General features: G+C 28.3%; 2 protein-coding genes across 2 annotated transcripts; one reads left to right on the plus strand and one right to left on the minus strand.

Annotated features, from left to right (window-relative positions):
- Window positions 1–1,894: 1,894 nt before the first annotated feature.
- On the minus strand, window positions 1,895–10,470 carry LOC108560294 (endochitinase A-like). Its single transcript, XM_017917776.1, has 7 exons — window positions 10,096–10,470; window positions 8,714–9,081; window positions 8,229–8,260; window positions 7,127–7,392; window positions 4,634–4,960; window positions 2,486–2,514; window positions 1,895–2,379 (listed from the first exon to the last, which is right to left on the minus strand). Exons 1-7 carry the CDS (start codon window positions 10,429–10,431, stop codon window positions 1,917–1,919), a joined length of 1,821 nt encoding a protein of 606 aa, XP_017773265.1. The 5' UTR covers window positions 10,432–10,470; the 3' UTR covers window positions 1,895–1,916.
- A 1,774-nt stretch (window positions 10,471–12,244) lies between these two features.
- Window positions 12,245–14,291, plus strand: LOC108560295 (cuticle protein LPCP-23-like). The gene is made up of 2 exons (XM_017917777.1): window positions 12,245–12,558; window positions 13,901–14,291. The coding sequence occupies exons 1-2, from the start codon at window positions 12,245–12,247 to the stop codon at window positions 14,289–14,291; spliced, it is 705 nt and encodes a 234-aa protein (XP_017773266.1).
- The last annotated feature ends 397 nt before the right edge of the window (window positions 14,292–14,688 follow it).

The raw sequence follows: 14,688 nt of genomic DNA on the forward strand, positions 1-14,688 counted from the left end.
GAACAATACGAACAAAAACGTTATAATGGTACCAAGAACGAATTTTCGAACATTTGCATTGCTAATTTCTTATTCTAACCGGGTGCCGTATTAAGTAATTATACATTATGCACAATAAAGCAAACAAATTATGAAACGCCAAAAACGTTCGAGACTAGAACGAAATAAATAAAAAAGACGGAGCGCGCAGAGACTCCTTCGAATATGGCATGAATTTTAATGTACTAATGCAATTCCTCACAATTATTTATTTTTGTTCAAATTCTAGGTGACCCTAATACGTTACTATTTTTTTAAAACACGATTTTACCTTGCATATGCACTTCGGTAATAAAATAATACTACCTCAGATTTTATATGTATTTAATATTGAAACTGAGTTTTTTTTTTTAAATTTGCCTCCAAGGAATACTCGTTCTTAACGTTTAATTATATCGAACTTGTTGACGTATTTTAATTATGAGTCAGTCGTTTTCTTTAATTTTGCATTGAATCTTTATAGTCAAATCGGTACGATCGAACAAATACGTAATTATTATTCAAAGAATATTCAAGAATGTTAATTTATAGATAGTTATGCAAATGTTATGATTTTATTGATTATATCAATCATAAATAATTTTTAAAGTATATTGGAACTTCAGTTTTCGAATACCTCGGTTCCCGAACATAATACCAAAATAAAATGTCGATGAACAACGCTTTTGATAACGAATTATGTTCGACAACCGAGATTCTACTGTATATATTTATTTACAATATGCATAATAATGCATAAAACAATGTTATTTTGTAATGTCATGATAATCAAAATCAGTTGGTATTATAAAAATATAAATTTCTATAGAAGTAGTCAAAAATTGGACGAATATATTTAGAAAATAATTGTTATTCTATGTAACATGGTAAATTAGTTACAATAATATTGTTATTTTTAGATACAACAGTGTCGCCGTTTTTAAAACCATCCATGAAAACAAGGGAATTAAAAGTAATAAATTGTTATTAAATTTCATCATTCATTTTTATGAATGTTACAAATTTTAATATGGACATTGTAGCTTATCTTATTAAAAATTACACATGTTTTACAAATATGGAGAGTACTTTAATAAAAAATATCTTTTGATAAATCTTAAGTGCTATTTAACTAAGAACTAAGTAAATATACTCTCCACCGGGAAAGATGTCAACCGCGATCTTAAATTTACTCAATGTTCACATTGATGAACAGGTAGTAAATAAAATTACACGACATAAAAAATATACATTTTTGCGATTACTTAAATACATTTCTTATAATATTTCATAGATCTTCTTAAAATATAATTATTTTTTAATAAGTGTTCCATAAAGGACTTACTTCAGATATTTATATAAATTTATATTTGAAATACATTTTAGTAATAAATAAATACTTTCTTAGCAATGTTATTAAGTACCATTATAATAAGATCAACGAATATTATAACAAGTAAGGTAAATTGGTAACTCATATATATTTCTAATGTGATTAAATAATAAATTGACATTACTTATATATTTATTTTTGATTAATTAGAAAAAATAAAATTAATATGAATATTCAAAAAAGGTTTAGTATCGTGAAAAAAAAAATTAGTTTTCCATATTTGCATCAGACTATATAGTTTGTAATGGGAATTGATAACTTGTAATAATACTATTTAATAGGAGTTAATATTTATTAGAAAATATAAGCTTATTATTATGAAATACCAAACATGTTGTGGTTATTGGAATTATGGTTGAAGGTATAAACAAACTAAAGTATTTCTTTCATAGTATCACATTTATTTTATATTCATTATGGCTTTTCTCATTTTGCATCAGATTTTTTTGTCTTGTATAATTTAATTGAATGAGTATTATTTTTTTTGTTGAAAAGTCAAACTAATTTAGTAGACGATGCTTCCATGGATGCCATGGACTCCGTGAACTCCGTAGGTCAAAGCTGGGGCAGCTACAACAGCGGCTCCATGGGCGGCTACGATTGGGGCAGAGTAAGCAGAGACGACTGGAGCAGCGTAAGCAGAGACAATTGGAGCGCTGTAAGCCGATACAACTGGAGCGGTGTGGACGACTGGAGCGGTCAATGCGGCGCTGTGGACGACGCTGCTGCTTTGATGGCTGACGGAAGTTGGTACGCTTCCAACGACAGCAGCGCTGTAAGCCAGAGGAGCGGTGTAGAGACCTGGAGCGGCGGCGACGACGGCCAGGAGAGCGGACAACACCACCAATTTGAACATCTTTGTAGTTGGTTTAGGTCTGTGTTGGTCGACTGAATGAGTTGACTGTTGACTTCTTCGGTGGCAGACACCCAATTTATACTCGCGCTGCGTAAGAGAACCTTGCCCATTCCTCCGAAGGAAAAAAAGAAGAGGAAGAAAAAAATTACGATCAGCCTTGCGTTCGGTCTCCGCTCTTGTACCTCGAGGTAGCCGCTACATTTTTCTCTTCCTCTTACCGATTCAAGAAGTCAAAATCTGGCTCACCCTACGCAATGTAAAAATACAATTTAAATAAATTAGATACGTATTTCTGTTATTTACTAACCGTGACCGTAGCATTCCTTTTTGCGTATTGCAGTCACGCATCATTACATATTAAATATCCCAAATTTAATGAATGCTATATGGAATTGGTCATTATTTTAAACAAAACCTTTACATAACATTCAATTAGTGGCTCACTTTACTCGCCTCAACTCCTATTATATTTTTTAAATTGAGTACGCATTAAGTAATTGATTTTTTTATCGAATCATTGTTCCGTTTCGATATTTTCAATTATATTCAATAAACTATTTGAAATAAGAATTATTACAAATATTATTTCAATAACAGCAATTGAAATTATTTGATACAAGACATAATCTATATGTTTTTAATGTTAATTAGTTTTTTTTCCTGTAATATTATTATATTTTAAATTAAATTGATTTTGAATATATTTAAAACATTAAGAATCAATAAAAAAAAATTCGAATCATAAACTAATTAAATTTGGTTGTTACAAGGACTACTAAATTGAGTAAATTTTTTACTATATCTAAGAATATATAAATGGATTATAAGTTATAACAAAAGTAATAATAATGTTTTAATTATAAGTTTTCTTAATTAAATTAATATCATTATAGTAATTCTAGCAATACATTTTTTTAACTCAAATTGAAATTGGGTTTCTTAAGCAAAAATAACAAATATTTGTTGATAATTTGTTGTTGATAATCAAAAATACTATTAATTGAATTGAATAACAAATCGAAAAAAGTTATAACTAAGTTCAATTATATTAGATGTTAATAATTGAGAGAAATATTGACTATGGTAAAATATAACATTATTAAATTTATATCTTATACGTAAAACTATTTTATGTAGTTATCTTAATTTATTCATTACAAATATTTTTTGGTGAATTTGATCAATAAAAGTATTTTATATTAGGGGTCGGCAACCTTTTTGAAGCAGAGCCATTTTAAAAATATATTCTATTAAAAATTTACAAGTTAGTAACCGTTGTGAGAACTAGGAGCCGCAATTTCTCATCAAACGAGCCACAAATCACCAACTTCTGTTATATACTAATAATCAATAAAGTATTTAGAAAATTATTTCACAAAATTATTATCCATATATAATTAAAAAATTGACACTTACTTGCTATGCTTTTTCATTTGATTACAAATTAATATTTTACTAACAATATTATAATTTATTTATAATTACTATAGACTATATTATAAAAAAATCAACTTATAACTGTCCTTACGTTGTTTTTCATTCAGGATGAAATAAAATTAAAATAAGTCTAATAACCTAATTTAGTAGAAGAAATAAATCCTGAAAACTAATTTTGTATAATTATATATAAATCTATTAATTTTTTATTGCGTGAAAACAAAATAATTATGAATGTGTGTAATCGTTTATGCAAATTAGTTCATTTAATTTGTATTATTAATGTGTTTATTGTTTAGAGAAAACTCCTATTCACAACAAACAGTAAATCCTACATAACTTGTTAATCAAATTTACATATAAATTTAGTAACGTTTAAAACTGAGCAAATAATAATTCGACTTCCGTTTACTATGAAATTACAAAATATCAACGGCAGCTTCAAGGTTTTAGTATTTTTATATCATATAATTATAATGAAAATTATGTTTTAAATACTTAGTTCAAGAAATTATTTGAAAATAAAATTTCGTAAAAAAATTATCAGTGATATAATTAAAAATATATTTTTCTTTATATAAAGAATTTAATCTCTTTAATGAATTTATTCAGTATTTTTTTATTGTAATAAAATTTTAAAGAAGGTATAAAGATATTAAAATAAAAGTAGTTAAAATATACTATATTTAATGTGCACTTAATCACAAATGTATATTCATTGAAATAGAAGTAAAGTTAATTTATTTATTAATTGTGTCAAAGAAATCAAGAAAATAGTTTAACTACTTATATAATATAGATATAAACTATTTAATTATTGTGAATATGGGATTTTGTGATAATTTGTTTGTAGGAAATAATAGAATGCTTAAAATAAATTTATTTTATTTAGTTCAATGCAGGATTATAATTTAAAAAAATTAATAAACGACAGCTCCGTGAATTCCATGTACACCGAAACCTGGTGCGGCTACGATTGGGGCAGAGTGGGCAGCTACAACAGGCGCAGAGTAAGCAGAAACTACTGGAGCGGAGTAAGCAGAGACAACTGGAGAAGAGTAAGCAGATACAACTGGAGCGGTGTGGACAACTGGGGCGGTTAAAGCGGCGCTGTGGACGACGCTGCTGCTTTGATGGCTGACGGATGTTGGTACACTACCAACAACAGCAGCATTGTAAGCCAATGGAGCGGTGTAAAGGCCTGGAGCGGCAGCCACAACAGCCAAAAGAGCGGACAATACCACAAATTTAAACATCTTTATTTTGTGTTACTGGTGTAGTTCGAGTCAACGAAAGAAGTTGAATGATAAATTTGTATTCTTCGCGAGCTTATTTATATTCGTAAAGTATTTAAAACTGGAATTATTTACAGTCTATTTTGTAATCATACTATTTTATTTTTAATTTAAAAGAAATACATTTACGAAACTTTTTGTTACATGTCACTTTTAATTTAATTTGGCGTTGAAACTGGATATTTTAGGTCCGGTTTTTTCAAATTCCTAAACTGCATTGAATAATTATAGACGTTAATTTAAATTAAAACAGACATCTCATTTCAAATAAGTTTACTTAACTTTATTCGAGTTTTATTGATTACCATGAATTCTATTAATTAATTAAGTTATTAATAACAATTTATTGGCCAGACAGGAAATACAAAAAAAAAACATTCTATAAATAAATAAATGATAATAAAAATAACTCTCAAAATAAGTAAATAAATTCTAAAATAATTAACAAAAAAAATATGAACACGCTGGCTAAAGGGCTATCGACCGAGGTCTTACCGCCCGGGAACATAAATTTAATTATAGAACAATAAAACATATAAACATATGGAAAATAAGAAGAATGATGGAAAAACAAAAAAAAAGCAGCAGAGTTGCAACTAGAAGGGTTTAAATCAAGGGACATTCGGTAATGTGGGATATTTAAATTTGGGAAGGTTTAGAGGGGCACAGAATTTAGACAGCGAGTCGATGTTGGAATCTTTGGATTTAAATTTAAAGAAGAGGGAAAGGTATCGGCCAAGGAGAGGGACTATTTTGGTTTTGGAGTAAAGGAGATCATTAGGAGGATTGTGCAGAAGATTATTAGGATGTCGTATTTTGGTGAGGATACGAAGGGCGGCCATTTTTTAAAACATAAAATATTTGATGATAAGATGTTTTGAAGGTTAACAATTGAGGATTGAAGGGAAGAGGCGTGGGAAACCATTGTGTGTCATCAGCGTATTGGAGGACATAAAGGTTCGGATCGAAGGTTTAGGATCGGGGCTATACATATCACAACAAAAAAGGTTATATAACAGAGGTGACAGAGGGGAACCTTTCGGGATACCCTGAAGTGGGAAAAAGAAAGTGGAGAAGGAGTTGCGCATGTTAGTTTTAAGGGAACGATTTTTAAGGAGGTTTTTGATGGTGCTGATGAGGAAATTTAAAAGGAAAAGTTTATAAGACCCGATAGAGTCAAACGCTCGAAACTTTATTTTACTGTATTTACATAACATTTCAATTATAACATGTTATTTTTTGAGGTTTGTCTTAATACTACTTTGAATAAAAATATAATTGTTAATATATAAAATATATTCGATTTAATATACTTTCTTAAGAAAGTAACATTATTTATATAAATATTTCATGATTTATTATTATTTACAATATGTCACATTCTGAATATACATAGAATGATTTCTTGTTAAACAAATGATTTCTGAATCTCATGATTTTTTAATGCTATATATTAGTAATAAAATTACGGTTTTCCTTGTTTGTAATATATTTTTTTAAGATTAAAGGCTAGTTTAATTATCCTTAAAATTGTATATATTTCTTTCAATTTTATATATTTGCAACAGATGTTATTATATCTGTACTATAAATTTTATGTAGAAATATAATTAACTTATTTGACTTATTTGCTTTATTTAACTTATATTTGAAATATTAATTCCTACGCTAACTCCAACGACCCCACATTAATACAACTTCTCCAAGACTTTAAAAAACACTCCCCCTCAGTGATGTAAAACATTCGTTTTTTCGTGCAGTGAAGTGATTGTTACTAATATTTATTTGTGTTCTATCTCTGTTTATTTTCTTATTATTATTGTTGATGTTTTTGTAAAACTTAATAACAGAAGGATTAAAGAGGCTAAAGCCCATAACAGTCTACATTTTTATATCACACCCTATGTTATTGTAGTACATATATTTAAATAAAAAATTGAAAATTGAAAATATTAATTTAATATTAATGCAATTCATTATTTACCAGTAATTGACTACAATATATAATTTTAGAATTTTAGAATAAATAAATAGGGGGCAAAGAGAATTATATCAAGTAAGAAATATTGTTATCAAATCATTTTATTTTAGCAAATTATATATAATCAAATCAATTTAGTAAACAACAGTTCCGTGAATTCCATGAACACCAACAGCTGGTGCGGCTACGATTGGAGCAGCATGGGCAGCTACTACTGGGGCAGAATAAGCGGATACAACTGGAGTGGAGTAAGCAGAGACAACTGGAGCAGAGTAAGCAGATACAACTGGAGCGGTCAAAGCGGCGCTGTGGACAACGCTGCTGCTTTGATGGCTGATGGAAGTTGGTACGCTTCCAACAACAGCAGCATTGTAGGCCAATGGAGCGGTGTAAAACCCTGGAGCGGCGGCAACTACGGCCAGAAGAGCGGACAATATCACAAATTTAAACATATTTAGTTTTTATTGATTGTGTGGTTCGAGCCAACGAAACAAGTTGAATGATAAATTGTTGTTCTTTGCGCGCTTATTTATATTCGTAGAGTGTTGAACAACAATGGCATTTTTATGCATCCATTTGGCAATCTCTTTTTTTTGGTATTGTTGTATATTATTGGTGAACTATTTCAACATTTTTATTTTTGATGCGAACAGAATTTGAACCAAGTTTTGTTTCAGTAAGAGATAGTAGATTTACAGAACCTTTATTCAATTACAAGTTTATACCACTGGTGGCACAAATTAATTATCCTTTTAGGATTAATGTAATAATTGATGTATTAATATCTAATAATATATACTTTTGTAATTGTATCGTAATTTCTATATGAGAAAATAATTTAATATTTGAAAAAAAAATATGTCCTATCAAAGAAAATATAAATATATTTGCTAAAATAATTATTTTATACATAAAAACATATAAAATAACATTTGTAATTTTATTTTATGACAATTTTTATAAAATGCATAGGTAACATAAATAACATATGATGGTTTTATGCAATTTATTCATAAAATAAGAAATAAACTTTACATTTCTCTGTTAATGGATGTAAATATAACAAATTCTCAATTTATCAATTCAATGATTTTTTTATCAATAATCGTATTTAACTAATTTATTTTGTATAAAATTACATGTATAGAAAGATATAATACATTTTATATAAATGACATGACAAAATGTCTATTTAAATTAAAAAGAAACTTAGATTGTAATATATTAATTAACACCATTGATGGTTACCCTGACCAACATTATGAAATTGATCCATTACTCTTATAAATAATTAGAATTAATTGACATTATAAAGTCAAAACTCAAAACAAATAAATAATAAATAATTCTATATAAATTTAAAAATGTAAATTCACATTTTTTCCGTCCGACCGAAGTATTTCCTTTTTTTTTAAATTATTTCTGTTAATTGAGAATAAACTATATTTATAGCTATGATTGATACAATAAACAATCTAAATTACACATACAACTTTTCATTAAAATTTTTTAGATTTGTAGAAGGATCTAGTATAATTTTAACTATTATATTTAAGAGTACGAAAGTATTACATTGTATGCAAAATTTAAATTTGTTGTAATACAATCATATTTATATAAAACTTTCTTTTAATTTCTTATATAATCGTTAAAATTAAATAAAACAATTGTGTTTGTCTATAATAATAATTTATTTCGTATATGCATCATAAAGTCAATAATAAGTTTAGTACACGACAGCTGCTCCATGGAATCCAACTGCTGGGGCAGCTACAACTGGAGTATGAGCCGCAACGACTGGAGCAGAGTAAGCGGAAACTACTGGAGCAGAGTAAGCAGAGACAATTGGAGCAGAGTAGGCCGATACAACTGGAGCAGTGTGGACAACTGGAGCGGTCAAAGCGGCGCTATGAACGACGCTGCTGCTGTGATGGCTGACGGAAGTTGGTACACTACCAACAACAGCTGCGTTGTAAGCAAGAGGTGCTGTGTAGAGACCTGGAGCGGCGGCGACGACGGCCAGAAGAGCGGACAATACAACAAATTTTAACATATTGAATTGATATTGGTTTGTGTTGTCTGTGTGGACTAAACAATGTGACTGATATATTCGAGTTCTTCGCGAGCTTATTTATATTCTTCAAGTGGACAAAAACATTGGTATTGTATTACATCACTTTTGAAATCATTCATTCATTTATAAATTATATATGTACATATTTTAATGCAATGTGTTCTTGATTTATATTGCCTGCATTATTTCAGTTTTTATCTTAAAAATATTATTATTCACAACCTGCCAATTTTTGCCAATGAGTAGAATATCTTTGGGCAATGGACAAAAAAAAGAAAATAAAAACAGAAAAACAAAATAAAATCTCCCATCGGAAACCTTCCAAATACATATAATAACTCAATAGTAATTTGACAATTGCAACTTAAATAATAATGAATTTTGTCGATAGAATATAACTTAAAAATATTGATTCTGATAACGGTGACTATACAAAGAAATAAAAAAGTAGTATTCTGTTTCATAATAATAAAATACAAAAGATCAACTACTACAAAGTCTATAGGTATTTCCGCCCAATGAAAATAAATATTAAGTTGGAATTTGATAATAAAAAACGTCATCTTAATACTCATTTCTATATTTTATACTTTATTTTAAATAATAATATTCATTGCAACATTACAAAAAATCATAAATTAACATTTCCATACTTTAATAATGAAACAAAAAGTCAACTGCTACAAAAGGCCATAGGTCTTTTTGCCCTACTTTATTTATTTTTTTAAATTTTACTTTATTACATTGCTATGCAAAAATATGTTCATTCTATCAGATTTCATAATTTTAATTAAAATAAAAGATTTATGAGTTTGAATGTAAGTTGAAATTATTATCAGAATTCTCTTTTTAAGATATTTGAGTATGTGGTATATTTATGAAGGCAATATGCGTCAGTTTGAATAAAGTTAACTATTAATGAATCTTTCTAAATGTATGATGTTTAATAGGATTTGGTACAGGATATAATTTATATAGAGAACACCCAAAAATGGTTTAAAAAATTGACTTTTATTGGATTATCATTCAAGTTTAGTAGACAACAGCTCCGTGAAGACCGTGGTAACCATGGACACCTACAGCTGGGGCGGCTACGAATGGAGCAGCATGGGCAGCTACAATAGGTGCAGAGTAAGCGGAAACTACTGGAGTGGAGTAAGCAGAGACGACTGGAGCAGAGTAAGCAGATACAACTGGAGCAGAGTGCACAAGTGGAGCGGTCAAAGCAGCGCTGTGGACAACACTACTGCTTTGATGGCTGACGGAAGTTGGTACACTTCCAACAACAGCAGCGCTGTAAGCCAGAGGAGAGGTGTAGAGACCTGGAGCTGCGGCAACGACGGCCAGAAGAGCGGACAACACCACCAATTTGAACATATTGAATTGTTTGAGGTCTGTGTTGTCTGTGTCGACTAAACAAGGTGACTGATAAATTTAAAGTCTCTACACGCGTATTTATACTTCCCAAGAGCACGAAACATTGACATTGTTTTGCGTCAAATATGCAATCTCTTCGCGCGATCAAAATGTAAACTACTTTTTCATTCTAAATTGCTTAATACATTTTACCAATGTAATATATTATTATATTTACTTAATAAACTAAAATAATATATCTTCCTTAAACTATAATTATGCTTATTAATAGAACATTATTATTATGGCATTATTTTATTTAATATGTGCTACAGTTTTTGAAATTGAAAAAAAAATCTGGTTATGAACACTAGGAATACAAATATTAAAAAAAAATGTTTCATAGTTCAATTATTTTTTAAATATTATTATGTATAAAGATAAAGTTAATTTTACTGTAAAACTGCATCATAAATTCATAAATTGAAGTATACATATATTTCTTTATTATAATACTCTGATTTTTTGTTTTTGATACATATTATTTTACTGTGTATTTTTGTGTGCTTTGATGTATTTATTTGAAATTTAATTTCTTCTAAAAAGTACATGAAAGTAAATATAAAATTAATGTATATTTAAAATCAAAATAATAAATAAGTTGATATTATCAGGTGTTAATCAGATATATAAAGAACATATAACAAGTTGATATTTGTTAAATATGATAATAGTACTTCAAATTAATTCCTTTTTTCTTTTCAAGAAGTAGTATTTACAATAATGTCAACTATATTTAATATTGAGAATAGAATTATAAATTACAAATTAAATTATTAAAAATGAAAACCAATATTTTTGATGTTCAAAACTTTTAATGATTTGAAACAATGAAAGAATAATCAATAAAAATTATTGATCTCAATAATTAAGATAAAATTTATTTATTTATATTTATATTTAAAGCAAAGTCATAATATTTTAGAAATTTGACACTAACGTTTATAGATTTAACCGGTCTTTAGTGTTTATTATGTATAAAAACATTGTTTGAAATATTTATTTTCAAAATGTAATTATCTATTGTTGGTATACAAGAATACGTGTGTACAATAGAATCAAATTAAATTTAGAGAGCTGCATATTAATATGAAAACAAAATTATGTAAAAACAAGTAAATCTGTAAATATTAATAGTTTTTCCGTCGCCAGCATTTTTATTAACCAAAAATTTATAATTATTTTACATGAAATTAATTATTGATTGGTTTTTAATGAACTCATAAAAAATGTAATAACTGGAATTGAATTGATAAATAGGCTAACGTAACACAACAGAAAAATATTTTGTTGGAAAATTGAGAAATATACAGTATATACACAAATAATGTCATTTAATTATGTTAAAATATAATAGTATTAAATAAATGATATTTATAAAGAATTGAAAATTATGAAACAATATTAATTATTGTAAAATAATTCGAGAAGGACATTTATTTTAACTTCAATTATAGTAACTTTGTGTTTCCAATTTTATTTCTATTAGTTTTAAATCGTTTATATTTTTTGTTCCTCTTGAAGTAAATAGATTAAGATAATCAAATATAGAACCGCAATACACGCATTGAATATTAATGTTCATCACAAGTTTACAAATTGAAGTTATATAATACGTATTTTATTAAATGAAATTATGTTTCAGACGCGCAAGGCAAATGTTACGCAAAAATGTCAATGTTCGGCCGTGTGAAGTATAAATACGGATGGGAAGAATACGATTTATCAGTCACTTGTTTAGTCACACAGACAACACAGACCTCAAACAATTCAAATGTTCAAATTGGTGGTGTTGTCCGCTCTTCTGGCCGTCGTTGCCGCCGCTCCAGGTCTCTACACCGCTCCTCTGGCGTACAGCGCTGCTGTCGTTGGAAGCGTACCAACTTCCGTCAGCCATCAAAGCAGAGGTAGTCCACAGCGCGCTTTGACGCTCCATTGTCCACACCGCTCGTTGCTTCTCGCGCCATCCGTCTCTGCTTACTCCGCTCCAGTAGTTTCGCTTACTCTGCTCCATAGTAGCTGCCCATGCTGCTCCAATCGTAGCCGCTCAGCTGTAGGGTTCATGGTTACCACGGTCTTCACGGAGCTGTTGTCTACTAAATAAAATTGACTGACCATAGATAAAATGAAATATGAACAAATAAAAGTATAAATCTAAAAAAAATATTTTCTTAAATAACTACCTTCAAACAAGCAAATATTATTATTTTTATAACCATTTGGTAATTTATAAAGCTCAATTAATTTGTACATATATTAAATATACATAATTTTTTATTTATTTTAATCAAAATACATAAGAACATAAGAACATAATAACATTAAAATGAATAACAAAGATTAAAAGAAAATTTAGTATGATTATTTTTATAATTAACTTAGATTCGTGTTTAAATCAGAGATAAATTACTTTATATTTAATTTTAACTGTAAAGGAAGCTCTAAAAATATATAGTAGCTCACAATGCATTTATTTTCATGTAATGTACTTTGAAGCTTTCTTTTAAGTAGTGGATGTGAAGCTTATTCTATTATTTCGCCCAAAAGTACTGAGACATTGAATCAATTCATACATTTTATTTGAAGAATGTGATCTATTTAATAGAAAAATTAAAAAAAAAATAATCTTGAGAATAAGAAATTTTCATGTTGAAATTTCTCATATTTATTAAATACAATATATTTCTTTATTTAGTTAAATATTTTTTAAAGGCAACCATTATGACAAAAGCATCTCTACAATCAAAATAATTGCCACTACATATTATTATACCTGCAATATTGGAAAATTAATTATTAAACATCATACGATGGAGACGTGTAAAATGGTATCAAAATTTTCCTACCAAATGAAATCAGTTGGTGATGAAGTATACGAAGAATATTATTTATATAATAAATAATTAAAAAATAATGATAATCAATAGCGCTTTGTATATATGTATGTGAAACATATATTTTGTGTATGATTATAATAATTATGTCCGTCAATTATGTGCCGCGAAAGCTTAAAAAATATAGATAAAATATTTTGCTGGATCAAAAATAGAGTGCAAATTTGGCGTCCCGTGATAAAAAAAAAAGTTTGATCGACACTGAAGTAACTATTTAAATTAGCTTAAATTACTCATAATAGATGATATTTCAATCTACTCATAAATTTTCATAAACTATACAAAAATTATGTAATAGCTAATGTAAATTTTAACATATGATTTCAATATTTATGTAAAATATATTGAATGATTTCAATTAAATATAAACATGTAAGAGAAAGTAAACACCAATTATAACAAAGAAAAATGAATAAAAATTTCGGAACACGAATACTAATGCAAATGCATATGTGACGCGAATCAATGTCAATGCTTTAATGGACTAGTATAAATGCGCTCGCAAAGACCATGAATTTATCAGTTATCTTGTTTAGTCGACACAGACAACACAGACCTCAAACAATCAATATGTTCAAATTGGTGGTGTTGTCCGCTCTTCTGGCCGTAGTTGCCGCCGCTCCAGGCTTTACACCGCTCCATTGGCTTACAATGCTGCTGTTGTTGGAAGCGTACCAACTTCCGTCAGCCATCAAAGAGCAGCGTAGTCCACAGCGCGCTTTGAGTCTTTACGCTCCAGTTGTTCACAGCGCCCCAGTTGTCTCTGCTTACTCCGCTCCAGTTGTGTCTGCTTACTCCGCTCCAGTTTTGTCCGCTTACTCTGCTCCAGTAGTAGCTGCTCACTCCGCTCAAATCGTAGGTGCCCCAGCTGTCGGATACCACGGTGTTCATGGAACCGTTGTTACTAAACTTGATTATGATGAATAAAAAACTTAAATAAAATTCTGAAATTCAAATACGTCTTTTTAATTATTTTTTAATATAACCTTATCCACCGTGTTCTTTTTAAGTAATTATGTTAAAATCTGAATTATTAATATATTATTGACATTTGTATCAGTTGACTTTTTTTGAAATTATATATATTTTGTTCTTTTTATTTTAGTATATGTTTTTTAGAACGACTGATGCAATAAACATTGTTATTATTATTAATTTATTATGAGAATACATTCTTAAATTATGTAATTAGAAAATATTACTTTAATCTTTAATTTTTAATATTTTAAAATTATATTATAAACCAATTATTTTATTCTTAATTTATCAACGAAAACAAATTCAACAATTAAAATATTTGGCTTATCTTACATAATACTTCGCT

Source organism: Nicrophorus vespilloides, unplaced genomic scaffold (genome assembly GCF_001412225.1).
Source record: "Nicrophorus vespilloides isolate i.1.1-1 unplaced genomic scaffold, Nicve_v1.0, whole genome shotgun sequence".
NCBI classification, from domain to species: Eukaryota; Metazoa; Arthropoda; class Insecta; order Coleoptera; family Silphidae; genus Nicrophorus; species Nicrophorus vespilloides.